Source organism: Aquarana catesbeiana, linkage group LG10 (assembly GCF_042186555.1).
Source record: "Aquarana catesbeiana isolate 2022-GZ linkage group LG10, ASM4218655v1, whole genome shotgun sequence".
NCBI lineage: Eukaryota > Metazoa > Chordata > Amphibia > Anura > Ranidae > Aquarana > Aquarana catesbeiana.
This window is the reverse complement of record NC_133333.1, coordinates 153,138,000-153,158,000: the sequence shown is the minus strand read 5'-3', so window position 1 is coordinate 153,158,000 and position 20,001 is coordinate 153,138,000. Positions and strand designations below refer to the sequence as shown.

At 41.7% G+C, this 20,001-nt stretch overlaps 1 protein-coding gene across 1 annotated transcript in view; it reads left to right on the top strand.

Moving 5' to 3' along the window:
* The window catches only part of LOC141110946 (BAR/IMD domain-containing adapter protein 2-like), a 291,276-nt gene that overhangs the window by 184,009 nt on the left and 87,266 nt on the right, over positions 1 to 20,001 (top strand). The window contains exons 6-7 of the mRNA XM_073602762.1: positions 15,446 to 15,517; positions 15,633 to 15,770. Coding sequence (XP_073458863.1) covers positions 15,446 to 15,517; positions 15,633 to 15,770 — 210 coding nt within the window. The remainder of the gene's footprint in view (positions 1 to 15,445; positions 15,518 to 15,632; positions 15,771 to 20,001) is intronic.

Here is a 20,001-nt window from a genome sequence, read left to right as displayed (position 1 = left end):
TATAAATTATGAACTTTGAAATTTAGAAAGGCATGTACAGTATGATTATTCACATCTCCCCATGTTATATTCACTAAATCCTACTGTGGGCCGACAACACACAGCATTTTAATGAACTGAGTGGTGTCAGGCCTGCCCAGATGTCTTTTCATAAACTACTCAAACACTTCCACTCTGAAATTTCCATTCCCAAGATAAGAACTAGGAGGGTAAATTAGGCTGCTTTAGATATCAATGAAGTTTGCTCAAGACACATGGCAACTCTAAATTATGGACTTGATGAACAGGTATTCATTGTATTTATCAAACAGAAGAAAATGCTTTCATTATCTTATTGAACATAGCAAAAGCAGTCCATTAATAGGGTTTTACATACACTTGAAACATAGTGCACCATTTATAAACCATAAACCATTTATTAACCGGTTTGCAACCGGCTCACGTCAATTTACAGGGGCAGAATGGCACCCCTGCGTGAAACCCCGTACCCGTACAGGGTTCCCTTTAAGAGCTGCTGCGCCCGCTGTGCGGCGGGGGACCCGATGCGCGAGGCTGGCGATCGCCGCCGCCCACGCGCGATGACGCGCGATCTCGCGCATGAGCGCCAGCACGGGGATTTGTGTGTGTAAACACACAAATCCCTGTGCTGTCAGAGGAGAGGAGACATGCTGTTTGTTCCTAGTAAGTAGGAACAGGGATATGTTTTCTCTCCTACTCAGTCCTATCCCCATACAGTTAGAACACACTGAGGGAACACACATTTAACCCCTTGATCGCCCCTAGAGTTAACCTCTTCCCTTCCAGTGACATTTACATAGTATTTAGTGCATTTTTATAGCACTGATCGCTGTATAAATGTCAATGATCCCAAAAATGTGTCAAACGTGTCCGATCTGTCCGACGCAATGTCGCAATACCGCTAATAATCGCAGATCACCACCATTACTAGAAAAAAAATAAAAATAAAAATGCCATAAAAATGCCATAAAAATACCATAAATCTTTCCCTTAGTTTGTAGACGCTATAAATTTTGCGCAAACCAATCAAGATATGCTTACTCTGATTTTTTTTTTCGTTTACCAAAAATATGTAGAAGAATATATATTGGCCTAAACTGATAAAGAAATGTGTTTTTAAAAACATTTTTGGGGATATTTACTATAGCAAAAAGTAAAAAATATTGTTTTTTTTTTCAAAATTGTCACTCTTTTTTGTTTATAGCGCAAAAAATAAAAACCACAGAGGTGATCAAATAGCACCAAAGGAAATCTCTATTTGTGGGGAAAAAAAGGACACAAATTTAGTTTGGATACAACATTGCATGACCATGCAATTACCAGTTAAAGCGACGCAGTGCCATATTGTAAAAAGTGCTCTGGTCAGGAAGGGGGTAAAACCTTCCGGGGCTGAAGTGCTTAAAACAAATGTATTGCACTTACGGGGGTTACTATTGAACATTGGCTGCAATCGCTGGTGGAATGACTGCCTGAATATTGGTTAAGGGCTTCTGTCAGCAGTCTTTGGGCTTATAATAACGGCATAAGTTTGATGTCAGTTTGAGATGCTTTTGAGATCATTCGGAATTTATTGACAGCTGCATTAAACCTGCAGTTGACCTACTTCTGGCATGCATTTTTCCTGTTCTGGAAAACCCACTCAAATGTTTAAAAAAAAATCCCGCTAACATACACCCAAAGAGCTCTGCTCAACTGCTCTAACCATTGGCTGTTGGTTCTGCTCTGGTTATGTTTCAATGTTGTAGTTTGAGGCTGGTTTTCTACTGGCAAGACTGAACAACTACCACCTAGTATGTGGATATTAATTTTTTGTGTGCTCTGTGACAGGGACTGACAGACGGGGGCTATAATAGGATAGAATAATAAAAGGTAAAGCTAGGCAAGGATAAATCAGAAGCAAAGGAGGGACACAAATGTTAATAATGGTAACAGGGCAGAGGAGTGGTAAAGAGGTAAATTATGGACTGGGGAGGGGGCTGAGGAATAAAATAGAAGTATATCTAAATCCAAAAACACCGGGGAAAATGAGTGCAGCTGCTCTTGTAGAGTGCATTGTCTATTTGCCTTTAGTAAATCCATCCCACTGTCTCAGTTGTAACATATGAGCATTATGCCATCTTAGGGTACACCTGTAAGTCTTATGTAATTGCTATATCTGTGGCTGTCATGTCAGTCCAGTAAATTCAGGAATTTATGACTAAATGATCTAGGTACCTGTATGCAAATCCCTAATTCTGGCTAATCCCCATCCTTATTTTCTGCATGCTTGTCTCAGGTCAGTGATTCAGAAAATACTGAGGCCAGAGACAGGCAGCCAACTAGGATATCCAAAAATGGGTACAAATGGCAGTTTCTATATTTTTATTAATATAACCTTTCTTAAAGAATGCAACCAGTGAAGTCAGAATTCCTGATCTGTACTCTTAGACCTTGTTCAGGACTGTGCACCCGCAGTCACAAAACTGTCAAATTGGGAGCAGTGGCCATGCAGCTGCTGTGTTCCAATTGACAAGTATTTGACTGCCTGCACAGGCACTTCAGCATCAATAAAGTATAATGCTGTGTACATACGACCGGACTTTTCAACAGCAAAAACTTATTCTAGTCCGGTCGTATGTCATCACGTTCAAATCAGTTGGACTTTGGTGTGATTGTGTGTAGGCAAGTCCGTTGCGTCAGAACTCCGTTGAAAGTCTGTCAAAAAGTCCTTCGGAGTTCAGTCTGTCAAAAGTCCGCTCTTGTGTACACGGCATAAGAGAGGTTTTGTCTTTGTAGGTTTAAATAGCTAGTCTAGGCAACCAGTAAAACCAGACAGAAATAGCCAAGCAGCAAACTCTGAAAGGGTGCCTAACCTTTTCGTAATCAGAGGCCATTGAAGCCCAGATGTCAATGGCAAATTTAACAGCATCAGTATGCATCGGCTAATTTGACTATAACTCTATGAACAATTTCCTACCTAAATAATTTTATCTTTACATATATTTATTTTTATTATTTATTATAAACTGCCAAATGAACAACAATGTAAAACAAATATATAATTAATATTATATACAAATTATTATATAATAATATGATATGATGTTTAAGCATTTTGTACATTATTGCATTGTTTAATAATGTAATTGTATCTTACAATTACACTATTATACAATTACACATCACTATCTTCAGGCTGCCGTAGCTTCTGCAGCCTGAAGAGTACTTTCATGCAACTGGGGAGTGGCACATCCCCTCCCTCTCCAGCTTACAATGTCACTGATGATGATTTTCATTAGAGACAGCTAGAAAATGAGAACGCACTTTCTTCATAGAAAACAACCTTTATTTATCCTTTATTTGTAAAACAAAGATTTTTACATCTCTTTATTTTAAAAACAAGGATTTTATTCAATTAATCAAAAGAAATGACCAGAAATTATTACAACTGCCCTTTTATTGGAAAAACACAAATTTTAACCTGCGTTGACAGACTTTTGTTTTCATTACATGGGTTTTGCAATACCATACAAGGTCAAATTTACCTGTGAAGGAATTCTGAATGATCTCAGAAGCATCTCAAACTAATGTCCAACTGATGTCAAAAGGATAAGCCCCAAGTCTGTCTGTCCCCAGGCCTTGACATATACAGTACTGTGCAGAACTTTTCGGCAGGTGTAAAGAAATGCTTTAAAGTGAGATTGCTTTCATAAATATATGTTTTAATTGTTTAATTGTATCAATTTACAAAATGCAAAGTGAGAGAACAGTCAGGTATTTGTTAGGATTAGAGTCAGGTGTATTATTAACCATTTATACCAAGCAGGTGCTAAGGATCATTGATTTCAAATGTAGGTTAAAACAGAGTCATTATTTGAAACAGAAACAGCTGTTTAGGAGGCTTACAACTGTGTGAGGAACAGTCAAACTCTGCTACTAAAGTGTGATTGTGGAAGACTGTTTCATGTCACAGGTCATACACCATGGCAAGACTGAGCACAGCAATAAGGCTCAGTATAGTTTTACTGCATCAGCAAGGTCTCTCCCAGGCAGAGATTTCAAAGTAGCCGTGGTTTCAAGATATGCTGTTCAAGCTATTTTGAAGAAGCACAAAGAAGCAGGTGGCGCTGAGGACTGTAGACATAGTGGTCAGCCAAGGAAACGTAAAGGGGTTGTAAACCCTTGTGGTTTTTCACCTTAATGCATTTTATGCATTAAGGTGAAAAACCTTCTGTCATGCAGCTGCCCCCCAGACCCCCCCCTTTTACTTACCTGAACCTGGTCTTTCTCGCCCCAGTGTCTCGTGTCCTGATTGGATAGATTGATAGCAGTGCAACTATTGGCTCCTGCTGCTGTCAATTAAATCCAATGACGCGGACGCTGGGGGGCGGGGCCAAGTCCTGCTGTCTTTGTCAATAGAGGCAGCAGCAGGACTTGGGAGCGCACCAGCACCGGGGTCCCGAAGGAGAGCGCTTCACCGATGGGGCACTCAAGAAGTGGAGGAGCCACAAGTGCCGCTGAGGGACCCCAGAAGAGGAGGATTGGGAGTATAGCATGTTTTTTATTTAAAAAAAGAAAATTCACAATATGCTTACTTTCCTTCTACGTCAGAAGATGTCCAGTAGGGTCATCATCACAGAACTGTCGGAAACTAGTGGGACCCATGTACACCCATCTACTGTCTGGAGAAGTCTGGCCAGAAGTGGTCATTAATGGAAGATTTGAGGCTAAAAAAGCCATACCTCTGACATGGAAACAAGACTAAGCGGCTCAACTATGCACGAAAACGTAGGAACTGGGGTGCAGAAAAATGGCAGCAGGTGCTCTGGATTGATGAGTAAAATTTGAAATATTTGGCTGTAGCAGGAGGCAGTTTGTTTGCCGAAGGGCTGGAGAGCGGTACAATAATGAGTGTCTACAAACAACAGTAAAGCATGGTGGAGGTTCTTTGCAAGTTTCCGCAATTGGAGTTGGAGATTTGGTCAGGATCTATGGTGTCCTCAATTCTGAGAAATACAGGCAAATATTTATCCATCATGCCATAAAATCAGGGAGGCGTATGATTGGCTCCAAATTTATTCTGCAGCAGGACAACGACCCCAAACATACAGCCAATACCGTTAAGAACTATCTTCAGCACAAAGAACAAAGATTCCTGGAAGTGATAGTTTGACCCCCACAGAGCCTTGATCTTATCATTGAGTCTGTCTGGGATTACGTAAAGAGACAGAAGGATTTGAGGCAGTCTACATCTACAGATTCACATTCACAAGAACCTACCTGCTGAGTTCCTTCAAAAACTGTGTGCAAGAGTACCTAGAAGAATTGATGCTGTTTTGAATGGAAAAACAAAATATTGATTTCATTTGGATTTCTCTTCTGTTCATTTACTTTCCATGTTGTTAATTGATAAAAATAAACTTCTATTTCTGAAAGCATTCTTAATTTACAGCATTTTCACACCTGCCTAAAACTTTTGCACAGTTGTGTATGTACAGTATATTAAAAATGTATTTAGCTGTTGCTTAAAGATAACGTTTATTTGATCATTTGATCACCAGTCTCATCTAATCATTAATCCTGCTTGTAGCTGATATATACCGCATTTATCGGCGTATAACACGCACTTTTTTCCCCTTAAAATCAGGGGAAAGTCGTGGGTGCGTGTTATACGCCGATCCCCGCTATCGCTATGTGAATTTCGGTGATCGCCGCCGACATTCACATAGCGAGTAGTTTGAAATATGGCGCCGCGGAGTTCGGAAGGACTCGGCGGTGCTGTACGAGCGCCGCCGAAATCACAGAGCCGAGATACACATAGTCGAGTGTATTCGGCTCTTTCCGGCGCCGCTCACAGTCACGCCCAGTCCCGCCATTGGACCTGTGTTATGTCCATCATAGGGCGGGACTGGGCGGGACTGTGAGCGGCGCCGGAAAGAGCCGAGAACCCTCGGCTATGTGTATCTCGGCGGCGTTCGTTCACTTCCGCCGGCCCCGAGTCCCTCCGAACTCCGCGGCGCCATATTTAAAAGTACTAGTATGTGTATGGCAGCGGCGGCGGCGGGGACAAGGCTGCAGGGACACTGGGGACAAGGCTGCTCTGTGGACAAGGCTGCTCTGTGGACAAGGCTGCTCTGTGGACAAGGCTGCACTGGGGACAAGGCTGCTCTGTGGACAAGGCTGCTCTGTGGACAAGGCTGCTCTGTGGACAAGGCTGCACTGGGGACAAGGCTGCTCTGGGGACAAGGCTGCTCTGGGGACAAGGCTGCACTGGGGACAAGGCTGCACTGGGGACAAGGCTGCACTGACAAGGCTGCACTGACAAGGCTGCACTGGGGCAAAGCTGCACTGACACTGAAAAGGCTGCAATGACACTAACAAGGCTGCAGATGAACACTGATGAGGCTGCATTGATGGGCATTTTAATGTAAGTTTCTTTTCCTTAAACTTCCCTCCTAAAAGTTTTTTTCCTTAAAATTCTCTCCTAAACTTGGGGTGCGTGTTATACGCCGGCGCGTGTTATACGCCGATAAATACGGTATCCAAAAGCACAAAACCTGTAAAATACTGCTTTTCCTTGTGGTTCAAAGCAAGTGGTTGCTTTGAATCTTCCTGTAGAATCAATAAAATGAATACATATAATACTGCCTCTGTATACTCAGGAGTATCTGTTAGATGCCATTTCAGATTTTAGCAGTGTTTGTGAATGAGTAGTTAATTGAACCTTATACTGTTTGTTTAATTTGTTGCCTTTTTCCAAAGCAATTAATTATAACATGAATTACAGTGTTTTGTCTACCCAAGTACATTGTAATTATCCTGTTCCTTTTGTGTTGCTAATACTTGTCCAATAAATTAACTGTTGTCAACTGAAAGTCAAATGCATACCATATATTTTCCTGTACAATCAACAGCAAACATAAAGAGACACCATCTTCTGCCTGACTTTACTTTATACAGTTATGCCCTGTACACACGATCGGACATTGATCGGACATTCTGACAACAAAATCCATGGATTTTTTCCGACGGATGTTGGCTCAAACTTGTCTTGCATACACACGGCCGCACAAAGTTGTCGGAAAATCCGATCGTTCTGAACGCGGTGACGTAAAACACGTACGTCGGGACTATAAACGGGGCAGTAGCCAATGGCTTTTGTCTCTTAATTTATTCTGAGCATGCGTGGCACTTTGTGCGTCAGATTTGTCTACACACGATCGGAATTTAGCCGATCAGATTTTGTTGTCGGAAAATTTTATACTCAAACTTTGTGTGTCAGAAATTCCGAAGGAAAAAGTCCGATGGAGCCCAGACACACTCGGAATTTCCGACAACAAGCTCCGATCGCATATTTTCCGTCGGAAAATCGGTGTGTACAGGGCATTAGAGTGTAGTTTAAAATGACTCCTAAAAATGTAAAATGCACCCTGTAATTATCGCCTGCCCATGCCACTGATCTTTTACTACTGCCAAAGAATCCTCCACATCCAACGCACATCTGGATTTGTCAGTTGCCTGGTTTCCCTGCTGCAGCCTGTGGTTTCAGCCACAACTTTCCATAAGTAGTCATGGTTGGGGGATCTGCCCCAGTGCCAGAAATAACAGATATACCAGTGGCCTTGTCAAAATTGAATTGAATTGAATGGATCCTAATTTGTAAAATGCATGGAAAAATGTAATAAATGGGTACCAATGAACCAAAAGTTAGACTGGTAAAACACAATTTTCAGTATACCATAAACTACTGTATCATGTATAGAAAGAATGGGAGCAAGTTGTGGAGCAGATTGTGGTCCCCCAGTCTCACATAAGGATGGTACTGGATGTGTTGGATGGTCATTTAGAGTTAGAAAAAATAAAAATAAAAAAAGGTTTGAGCAGGAGTAAGTATTGCCCTGAGTGTCAAATTAATGCGCCAACCACATTTTAGAAGTCTGCTGGTACCCTTGCCCATAATTGAGATCCCTTTTAAGATGGTTGCTATGGAACTGGTTGAGCCACTGCCGAAGTCCGTCAGAAGGCACCTGACTTTTAGGGCTGGTTCACACCAGATGCTTTCCAATGTTCTTTTAAACAGCATAAAAAATGCATGCACAGTATTTTCCATGCATTTCAATGGCCCTTGTTAACACCAGTGCAGTCAACAATATTTGCTGCTGCATTTTTTTTTTTATCTGGAACGTATCTGAAACGTGGCAAGACACATGTAAACTTGTTTCAATATATATTGGATTTATCAAAGAAACAACAGATGTAAAATTCTAAATCAATACAGAAAATGTAGTGATTAAATAAAAGATTTCATATCAATGTGATATGATATGATAACAGAAATTACAGTCATAAATCTTTCTCTCTAATACATTTATGTAATGATAACCAAAAACACATAATTCTGTACAACTGGCCTTGTTTATCATATAAAATCACCACAATAAAGAGCTTGTTTATGTAAAGTTGGTACTGTATTCTTATTGCCCATCTGTAGGTAATGCCTGTACCTGTAGGGCATCTTCCCATAAATTCTTATATTTATCTGGTTCCCTATGTTTGATATCATAGAATAGACTATAATTATATGAGATTGAATGTGTAAAAGTAGTTCCTTGAACACAGATATTTTCAAGCTCAGTGAAAAATTGTGTACATTTTTATGATTATTGATAAAGTTACAAATTTGGAAATATATCCAATTAGGTATATTGCCACCTTGTACTAATCGAGGTAGTTAGAGGGCCCAGCTAAGTAGATATCTTATATTGAGAAGCAATTCGTCAGAATGCTGCTAGAGTAGGTCCTATTAAAGGATGTTGTTTAAGCAAAAGAAGTATGTGTGACGAAGTTATCCAAAGAAGATATTTGAGAGTAGACATGTGCAGAATGGAAAAAAGTTCCAAGTAGATTCGTTATGCTATTAATTTTGATCATTGATTAATTTCGAAATTAGTTTAGTTTAGTTTAATTTCGTTTTGTTTATTAATTTTCTAAGGAATTCCAAATTTTCAGAACGATTCGAATTCAGATCGGTTGAAAAATAATTGATTGATTCAAACTCTGTGCGAAGAATAGCTGGTTGTTAAGGAGTGGGCCAGGAAGCCAGCCGTCGAGTCCTTAAAAAACGATGAGTCGTCAGCTGTCAGCGGGCTTCCCACTGAATGTAAAGAAAAGAATGCCAGCAATAGAAAATTCAGAAAAAAACAGTGTGGAGTCCCTGCCCTCACGTACCCCCTGACGTCACCTGCTGACGTCATTGGGTGACTCTGCTCCTTAGCTATTTAAAAAAATGTCAAATGGAGGAGCAAGCATTCAGTGGGGAGCCTTCGATGAGGCTGGAGGTTTTTTTTTTTTGTTTTTTACGGGTCCAGCGGTGCAGTGGTCAGCGTGATTGATGATGAATCTACATCAGGGGACATCGTTTTTTATTTTTTAATAAAGGAATTGTCACTTTTTATACTTTTTTTGATGAATGGGTATGGGTACTATGTATCCTATACTCATTCACATAGGGGGGGGGGCTGGAATCTGGGGGCGTCCTCATTAAAGGGAGCTTCTAGATTCCGATAAGCCCCCCACCCACAGACTCCCGCAACCACTGCCCAGAGTTGTGGGGATGAGGCCCTTGTCCTCATCAACATGGAGACAAGGTGCTTTGGGGTGGGGGGGACAGAGCCTCCCCTGCTCCAAAGCACCCCTCCTATGTTGAGGGAATGTGGCCTGGTATGATTCAGTAAGGGGGGGCGCGCTCCCTTGTCCCCCCTTTCTTGGCCTGCCGGGCTGCATGCTCGGATAAAGGTCGGATATAGATTTGAAGGGGGGACCCCACGTCGTATTTTAAAAAAAAAATTTGGTGTGGGGTTCTCCTTAAAATCCATACCAGCCCGGAAGGGTGGTAGTGATTGTACGCCTTCCATTTGGACCCAATCTTTATTAAGATAATGGCAATTCCAATCTATAATTCTTGTTAAATATTTGGGAAGGTAATCATTAGAATGTACTGGAAAGCATAGAAAACGTATCAAAAACACGTGTAAACGTATATGCAAAAATGCATCTGGAACACAGAAATTCTGGTGTGAACTAGCCCTAAATTTTATTTAAAATACAGGCCAGGGGCCCAAGAAGTTAATGTGAACGGGCTGTCACGCATTCACTGTATGTTGGCAATGTGCTGCTTAAACTGTTCCTGGGTGTCCTAGTCTCGTGCATGGGTTCCAGCTGTCAGTACCGGTTGAGCATGCCCCCATTACAACAGCCTGACTGCATACTGTTATGAAAATCTAACACTTCAACTGGGTTTTACAGCAAAAATGAGTGCTGCTCCCTATTTACAGTGCTGTCCATCAAACATTGAATATGCTTTTAGGAGGTTAGAGAATGAATGACTTCAATGAGCTGCTGTTTGTCCTTCTTTATCTAATAACAAGCTGGAGTAGGTTCTGGATGAGGCTGGGAAATCTTTTCAGAATATAGATTTTTTTTTCCATAAAGAGAAAAGATTGGTGTTGTGACTCACCAGCAATTTTATATGATATGAGAATTCTTGTTTGTATGTGAGCCCTAGTTGCAAAAAGTTCACTCGACTCCTCTTTCCCAGGAGCAGGTCACAACCTTTCCTCACTTCTGCTCCATTCAGCTGTCCAAAATGTGGAAAGAACATTGGGTAAGCTCCAAACCGACTTTCCAATGCTTACACAGAGCAATGACCTTCTACCCTGATCACATGTGACAGTGCTGGGTCAAATCACAAGGCACTGGTGCTGTCACATGAGAAAGAAGAAGTGGGTCAACCCATACCTGTAAATGCTAAGTATTTTACCTTTCTCTCATCAGCTGAATGGAGCAACATGGGAGGAAAGGAAAGGTGAATGCATGCTGCTTGGGGGTACTCCCCTCTCATTGCAAGGGCTAAATACTAGTTTTTCCCAAAAGTTCCATTAAAAAGCACTTTTACTTACCTTATTCCTTGCCCCTGGCAACCAGCTCTTCTTCCGTGTGATGCTTATGGTTGTGGGGGAGCCTTTGGAACCCTCACATACAATGCAGGACTGCTGGTCCTACAGTGTACATGATTACATCAGAGTGTGACTGATGGATGCAGCACCCAAGAAAAGTGGGACTGGTAGCAAGGAGAGGGGGAAGCCTGTAAGAGCAAGGGATAATATAAGTAAAAGTGCTTTTCTTTGGTTCCCTATGTATAGACAAGGATTTAACCCTTGTAGTCCAGGGAGCCCCACTGCAAGGGTACTTTTTAATGTCCCTGGAGTTCAGCTTTAGGTGCAGGCTTATTTAAAATTTCAATAGTGCCTCAGTAAATCAGAATGTGGCATGGGATAAGTTTCCAATCCCATTGGCCATCTGAGGGTAAGCATGTACAGCCAATGCATGCACCAATTGGAATCAGTTACTTCCACTGAATGTAGGTGAAGCGCTACCCCTGCAGGAGCTGCTTGGTAATTTGAGTTCTCTGCTCTGCAGCTCAACTCCAAGAACACCCTCAGCCCCTCTAACACACCTGGTTGAATGAAAAATACTGCAAACCCTTATAAGAACACAAGAATAGATACCTTTAATTTGGCTGTGAATTAACACCAGGAAATAGACACAAAACCGTTTAGAGGTAAATTAACTCAATGTATTGATTCGGGTTTGAAAAAATTTTGGTTTTTGCATAAATAAACACATAGAAGGTAGGCTCAGACACAGTCTGCTAGACAGTATAATCAATATGCCAAGGTAACTTAGAATAGAGTTCTGTACCACTAGACTGGGATTAATGCACGAATCAGCAAAGTCAGCATCAAACAGGGCATATACAGTGCCTTGAAAAAGTATTCACACCCCTTGAAATTTTCCACATTTTGTTGTGCTACAACCAAAAACGTAAATGTATTTTATTGGGATTTTATGTGATAGACCAACACAAAGTGTCATATGATTGTGAAGTGGAAGGAAAATTATAAATGGTTTTTAAAATGTTTTACAAATAAATATCTGAAAAGTGTGACGTGCATTTGAATTCAGCCCCCCTTTACTCTGATAGCCCTAACTAAAATCTAGTGGAACCAGTTGCCTTCAGAAGTCACCTAATTAGTAAATAGAGTCCACTGTGAGTAATTTAATCTCAGTATAAATACAGCTGTTCTGTGAAGCCCTCACAGGTTTGTTAGAGAACCTTAGTGAACAAACAGCACATTAAAGGCAAGGAACACACCAGACAGGGCAGGGATAAAATTGTGGAGAAGTTTAAAGCAGGGTTAGGTTATAAAAAAATATCCCAAGCTTTGAACATCTCACAGAGCACTGTTCAATCCATCATCTGAAAATGGAAAGCGTATGGCATAACTGCAAACCTACCAAGACATGGCCGTCCACCTAAACTGACAGGCCAGGCAAGGAGAGCATTAATCAGAGAAGCAGCCGAGAGGCCTGTGGAAACTCTGGAGGAGCTGCAGAGATCCACAGCTCAGGTGAGAGAATCTGTCCACAGGACAACTATTAGCCATGCACTCCACAAATCTGGCCTTTATGGAAGAGTGGCAAGAAGAGAGCCATTGTTGAAAGAAAGCCATAAGATGTCCCATTTGCAGTTTGCGAGAAGCCATGAGACCAAAATTTAACTTTTTGGCCTAAAAGCAAAACGCTATGTGTGGCAGAAAACGAATGCCTCGTACACACGATCGGACTGTCCGACAACAAAACCGTTGAATTTTGTCCGAAGGGTGTTGGCTCAAACTTGTCTTGTTTACACACGGTCACACAAATGTTGGCCAACAATTACGAACGTAGTGACGTACTAGACATAATACGTGGTTTTTCAGCTCTTTAGCGCCACCCTTTGGGCTCCTTCTGCTAATTTCGTGTTAGTAGAAGTTTGGTGAGTGTTGATTCATGCTTTTCTTTTTGCATTTTTCATTTAGCGCTTTTATGAACGGCCGTTCGTCAACCAGCCATGTTGCGGAATCGGAGGAGATAACGTGTTATTTATTTATTATTGGCCTTGGAGTTATTGCTTTGACATTATTTTTTTGGTTGAATAATGATTTGATTTTGTATATTTTCTATATTTTTGGATGCATAGAATGCACTTTTTGGCTAAGTTCTATTGGCAGATAGCATGTCTAATTTTATTTTTTTTATTTTTTTTTAATGCACAATAAAAAAATTGTGGAGAATAATACTTGGCTATGTGTTTTACTTCAAATGACAGTATGGGAGTAGGTAGTTATATTTAAAAAAAATACAATGTGAAATTGACAAGGGACACCAACATAGTTGTATCTTTGATCTTAAAAACTACAGGATAATGGTGTTGTTGTAACTTGCCCAAATAAAATTAAAAAAAAAAAACATAAAAATATTATTCTTGATATCACTATAAATAAAAAGCCTTTTAAAATGTGTTTGCAATAACTCCATCAGTATCACCAGCAAAACAGCTTTATTATTATCGCATTAAAGAAGAAGAGAATTGTGCGCTGCATTTGGAGATTTCATAATTTGCTGCGTCATAATGTTATTCTCCATTACAAACGCTAGTTTACAAGACCGACCGCTTCTGCTTCTGAGCAGGCGTGTTTTTACTTTGGACTTTTGTCCGACGGACTTGTGTACACACAATCGGAAAGTCCGACAACACACGTTTGTTGGCGGAAAATTTGAGAACATGCTAGCCAACATTTGTTGGTGGAAAGTCCAACAACAATTGTCCGATGGAGCATACACACGGTCGGACTTACCGCCAACAATCTTACATCCAACATTTCCCGTCGGAAAGTCCGATCGTGTGTACGGGGCTTAACACTGCGCATCACCCTGAACACACCATCCCCACCATGAAACATGGTGGTGGCAGCATCATGTTGTGGGGATGCAGCAGGGACATGGAAGCTGATCAGAGTCGATTAGAATATGGATAGAGACAAATACAGGGCAATCTTAGAAGAAAACCTGTTAGAGTCTGCAAAAGACTTCAGACTGGGGCAGAGGTTCACCTTCCAGCAGGACAACGACCCTAAACATACAGCCAGAGCTACAATGGAATGGTTTAGATCAAAGCATATTCATGTGTTAGAATGACCCAGTCAAAGTCCAGACCTAAATCCAATTGAGAATCTGTGGCAAGACTTGAAAATTGCTGTTCAAAAACACTCTCCATGCAATTTGAAAGAGTTTGATCAATTTTGCAAAAAAGAATGGGCAGAACAAAAATTTTACTCTCTAGACGTGCAAAGCTGGTACCCAAAAAGACTTACAGCTGTAATTGCAGTAAAAGGTAGTTCTACAAAGTATTGACCTGGGGGGGCTGAATACAAATGAACACCACAATTTTCACATATTTATTTGTAAAACATTTTGAAAACCATTTATCATTTTCCTTCCACTTCACAATTATGTGCCACTTTGTGTTGGTCTATCACATAAAATTCCAATAAAATACATTTACATTTTTGGTTGTAACACAACAAAATGTGGAAAATTTCAAGAGGTATGAATACTTTTTCAAGGCACTGTAAGCATTAACTGCAATGTGAATAATAATACTATAACTAGTCAAGAGTGCACTCTAGGAGAATGGTTAGAATATGGTGCAATGTCCCCTGAGAGGTACCTCTTAGCATAAGAAATAGGTAGGTCTTTAGTCCTAACTCTTCAGCCAGCTAGCGTTGAGGCCCAGTTGTACCATTGGCACACATGAGAATGGTCTCAGTCAGGCCTGCAGGCATCAGTAAGACTACTAGATAGCTGTATGGTCAGTTCCTAATGGGCTCAGTCTCTCTAGCTGCAGATAGTAAATCCCCACAGCAGCAGCTCACCAGTCCCATTGATATTGCAGCTTACCATCTGATCATACACAGTGATTAGTCCACCTTTACTCTGCACCCAGGTGACTCTGGCTGTTAGTACACCTGAACTCAGCACTCCAGGTCCTGCTCAGGCCACCGGTATGCAGCAGTGGTGTTGCACACTAGACAACAAATTGCACTCACTGGGCTCCCTCACGGTAAGAGGAAGCTGTCTCCTCTACAGTCTGAGAAAATTCAGCTCTTCCCCTCCTCCTGGCAATCTCCCTCTGGGAAATGCAGTTCAAAAGCTCTTGATTACAGCAGAGTCTCTCTTCTCTGGACTACAGTTCCCACAGTACAGTGCTGCCTTATTCAGTCTATTGAACTCTTCCTGCTTGGCAGCTCCATCCTTTTGCTGATATACTGTAGCTGTTAACCAGTTCATCACCACAGGGCAACAGCTACAGAGAGCAGCTGAAGCCAGTGTTTCTTTCTCTTAGCCAAGCACCTGGCTACATAGGTATACAGGGTTATTATAATTTGTTTTAAGATACAGGTAGAGGTGAGCACTGTAGGGAATTTTATGTCCTGATTTTAATGACCACTAAGTACATTAGAATACTAATTTGAAGATGAAAAAAATGTTTCTCTTTATTTTTCAGTTAAAGCTTTTCCACTCTGAACTTCTGGCGCAACTTGAACACAAGCTGGAATTAGACATCAAGTATTTAACTGTGGGTACTTTAGTTTCCGCTACTTTACAATCTCCACTGTGATAATATGTTCTGCCTTATTTATATTAGGGGCTTGACAGTTAGTAACTGATAGTGTTTCCTTTGCTGTTCCCAGGCGACACTGAAGAAATACCAGGTTGAGCATCGTTCCAAGTCCGAGTCAATTGAAAAATGTCAATCTGAACTCAAGAAGCTCAGAAAAAAGTGTCAGAACAGCAAGAACCCCCAGAAATATGGAGACAAAGAAGTCCAGGTAGGGTTGTTGCAGTACTGCATTGGAGAAAACTTAAAAATGAAAAAACTTGTTTTAATTTAATGATGTACCAGATCTTATTTGCATGCAAGTTCCCATTCACACTTATGTGAATTCAAAATCGTGCGATTTACAATGCGACTTGTGGCGACTTTGATGTGACTTTGGGTGAGTGTGGCTTTGTTACGACTTTGGCTTTGACCAGTCTGATTGTTTTGTTTGTGCTCTACAAAGTCGCTAGACATGTGCAGAACAGAAAAATTTGTTTTGTTTCGTTTATTCATTGTTTTAACTAATTGCAAACTTTCAGAACGATTCAAGGTCAGGAAATGGGGACAAGCGAGAGCCCCCCTCCTGAACCACACCTGGCCACATGGGGGGGGTGCTTTTGGGCAGCGGGCGCTCTGCCCCCCCCCCCCCAAAGCACCTTCTTCCCACGTTGATGGGGGCAAGGGCTTATCGGAAACTGGCCCCCCAGATCCCGCCTTCTTCTATGTGAATGAGTATGGAGTACATTTTACCCCTACTCATTTACCAAAAAAAGTGTCAAACAGAAATAAAAACACAGAGGCAGTTTTTGGCAATTCCTTTATTTAAAAAAAAACAAGAACAACGTAAATCCAGCGTCAATCATGATAAACACCACCACCGCCGTCCCCCCCAAAAAAAAGAGTTCTGCATCCGATGAAGGCTCCTGCTGTCTGACAGCTCCCTCATGCAGCAGCAATAACTACTCGATGACATCACTGGGGGACCCCGCTCCCTTGTGAAGCCATCAACCCAGCATGACATCAAAAAGGGGTGGGGGCACCCCACTACATCATTTTATGGCCCCACTCCTTAGTTATTTAAGAACTGTCAGAGGGCGGGAGTCTTCATCGGGTGTGGACCTTTTTTTTGCCTCGAGTTGGCAGCGGCAGCGCTCCTTGTGATTATTGCTGGATTTATTTTGGGGGACATTGTTTTTTTTTTTTAATAAAGGAATTGTCAAAAACTGTATCTGTGTTTTTATTTATTTTCAACACTTTTTTTGGTAAATAAGTAGGGATACAAGGTACTCCACACTCATTCACATAGTCACGTGATGGAGGACTTCTTGTTAAAGTGCTCTTCCAGATTCCGATAATCCCCCCGGGCCGCAGACCTCCACAGCCACTGCACAGGGTTGTGGGGAAGAGGCCCTTGCCCCCATCAACATGGGGACAATGTGCTTGGGGGGGGACAGATCCCCCCTGCCCCAAAGCACCCTAGTGCCTAGTATGCTTCAGGAGGGGGCCCTCCCCCCTTTCCTGACCTGCTGGGCTGCATGCTTGGATAAGGGCCTGGCATGGATGGGAGGGGGTCCCCACGCTGTTTTTGCCTTTATTTTTCATTGCCGGCATTCTTTTGTTTACATTTAGCTGTCAGTGGGGAAACCTGCTGACATTTGATGAGTCAACGGTTATTAAGGATGCGGCTGCCGGCTTCCCAGACCAACCAGCTATTCTTCACACAGAATGATTGGTCAATACATTTTCGATAAAGTTTGTTTGGGGAGTGGGGGGGGTTGTTCTGGGCAGCTGTATCTTCCATAATTAACCCTGTCTGTGCTGCACAGGCAGGTCTTCATGATCAATCGTAACTAGATTTGAAATGTATGTGTCCTAACAAAAAGTTAATGATATAGAGACTGGGCTTCTTGCCTTGTACAGTATGTTAATGAGGATGGATTTGGGACAGGCTCACTCTAACATTGTTCAAAAAATTGTTGTCAGCTGTGACACTTCTTCCTGGGAAGCATCTAAAAGGTAAGAAATATTTTTAAAAAAATGTTGGCATGCTGTGTGAATGGGGACACATAGCAAACAAAAAATGGGGTTTTCTCAAATTTGATTGCAAAAGTGGAAATATGCTTTAATGCAGCTTTTTTTGTTCTGTCAATCTTGTGTATGACTTTTCTTTGGCATTCTCCCTGCTGCAAGTGCTTTTGGGTCTTCTGTTTGGTATCTTTATTTCCTTTCACATAGTACCATTCAAACTGGAAAAAAATAAGCCACAAAGTAGGCTACATAGGGAGCAATGAACACAGAAGCAGAACAAAAATGATGCAACAAGTTGGCCATACCCTGATCAAAATTCATCAGGGTCAGCAAGGACAGATGAACTTCAATCAGCATGTAGCCATCCTCGCTCAACAGAAGGCAATCATTTGATTGACTTTTGTTGAAGGGACATGCTGGAAAACTTTTGTATCAGAATACAGTGTCCTGACAGGTGGATTCCTTCATCCACCTTGTTTGTGTGCAGGACCGCAGATAAGGGGATACCACAAATCCCCTTGTACAGGCCTGAGCCCCATCAGTTGAACGGGGGGGGCCCGGGCAACTTAGCAGCAGAAAAAAGGGGAACCTGGACAGGAGGAGTGGCGGCAGCATTGACTGGAACCGATCCCCTGTAGTTGCCCCCTGCAGCAGCTGAAAGCCAGCTTCTCCTCCTTTCCTTCCCACCACTTTCAGCTGCTTCAGTGAGAACTACAGGGGACTGGCACTACTACTGGCCCCTCCTCTGGTCTCCCCAGGGTTTCCGGCTTCCTCTCCTCTACCTCCTGCTGGCTGTTGCAGGGGATCGTTTCAGGAGGGAGAGCAAGGAAAGGGGCTGGTAAATTAGTAATTTACCAGTCCCTTCCTTTTCTGAGTGAATACAGTGAGTGGTTGATATCAATCATTCCCTGTGTTTATTCAAAACTGTGTTTACTATGCTTCAATATGTGAATGAACAGGGACACTGTGCAAAGCTCTTCCTGTTCATTTATTCTGTGCAGCTGAGGCTGCAGGGATAGAGATTGAGCATTGTGTCCTCTATCACTTTCTCTGTATCAATAATGAGACATCAGGTGTCTGTTAATACCCCTGATATTTCACCAAAGCCCTCCAACAGGGCTGTTAAAGAAATAGTAAAAAAATAAATAATATAACATAAAATTGTAAAAAAAAATAAAAATTAAAAACACATACTTAAGGGTTTATTTACATAGGTTCTCTGGCCCAGACAGTGTGAATAAGCAGTTTGTGCAATTGGGGCCTCCTGTTACTCTGCAGGGGCACAATGGCTGTACGAACACAGCCACAGGTCCTAATTTGACAGGTGTGCAGGTGCAGGAGAGTGGACCCGTATGAGCACTGTCTGTGTTTGGGGACATACACCTGCACCCACATGCCTGTCAAATTTGGACCTGTGGCTGTGTTCGTACAGCTGCTTCATCCCCATAGCATAATATAGGCTGCCTGCACACAGCTCCAGACACATAAAAAAACACTTATTCACACTGTACAGGCCAGAGCGCCCATGTGAATGAGCCCCAAGACCTCATTCACACATGCAGAGCTTTATTTTAACTCAATATAGTTTTATCCCTTTGATTTAGCAGGAATTTTGTAAGTTATGTTGTGTTTGTGTCTGCTATTAAAGAGTGTACTTTTAGAGAAAATATTGGTTTGATATTTTCTGGGGGGGTGAGGGAGGTTGTAAGGGGTCCTATGATTTTGTTGATCCAACGATTAACTTGATACATTCAGCCTGCCCATTAATGTTTCAAATTCCCCAATGATGTTAGTTGTGACGAAACACGCAAGGTGCAGCTATGTACGCACTCTACCACGCATTCACAGTTGCTAGTCGGCCATCCTTGCTACTGGAAAACCCAATCTGTCAGCGTTTGTCACGCCAGATTGTGCGATTTAATATTTACAAGACATGCAAGTGTGTCTCCTCTTGTTTTAATAAAGGCATATGGTTATTAGCAATATTACACTATTGCAGTGCTTTTGTTTTCATGTAATCCGTTCCCGCTCTGGAATGAGTTTTAAACTCCATCTGGGTGCTGGATTGGTTCGTGACCTGCCTGTCTAAAAGTGATTCTCTTGTCTGTCAGGAATGCTGGGTCATTCTTTATACTAAAGCGTTTATTGACCACTCTAACAAGGGGGTCACATGCTGTCAGGTAAACAGAGCATGAGAGTGTGAGGTGTCACCTGGCTTTTCTAAAGGATCCTTACCATCATTATGGGACTATCCTTACTGTCATCGTAGCTTCATGGGACTATTGCATCTACTATTTTTCTTTTACTGGGACTTTTCTTTTTGTTTAATCACATATATACAACTACATTTTAGGTTTACAGTAGAAATAAGAGAATGGGAAAGAAATGGCACACAGCACTGATGTGGAGAGTTCAGAATGCTAAATAGCAGC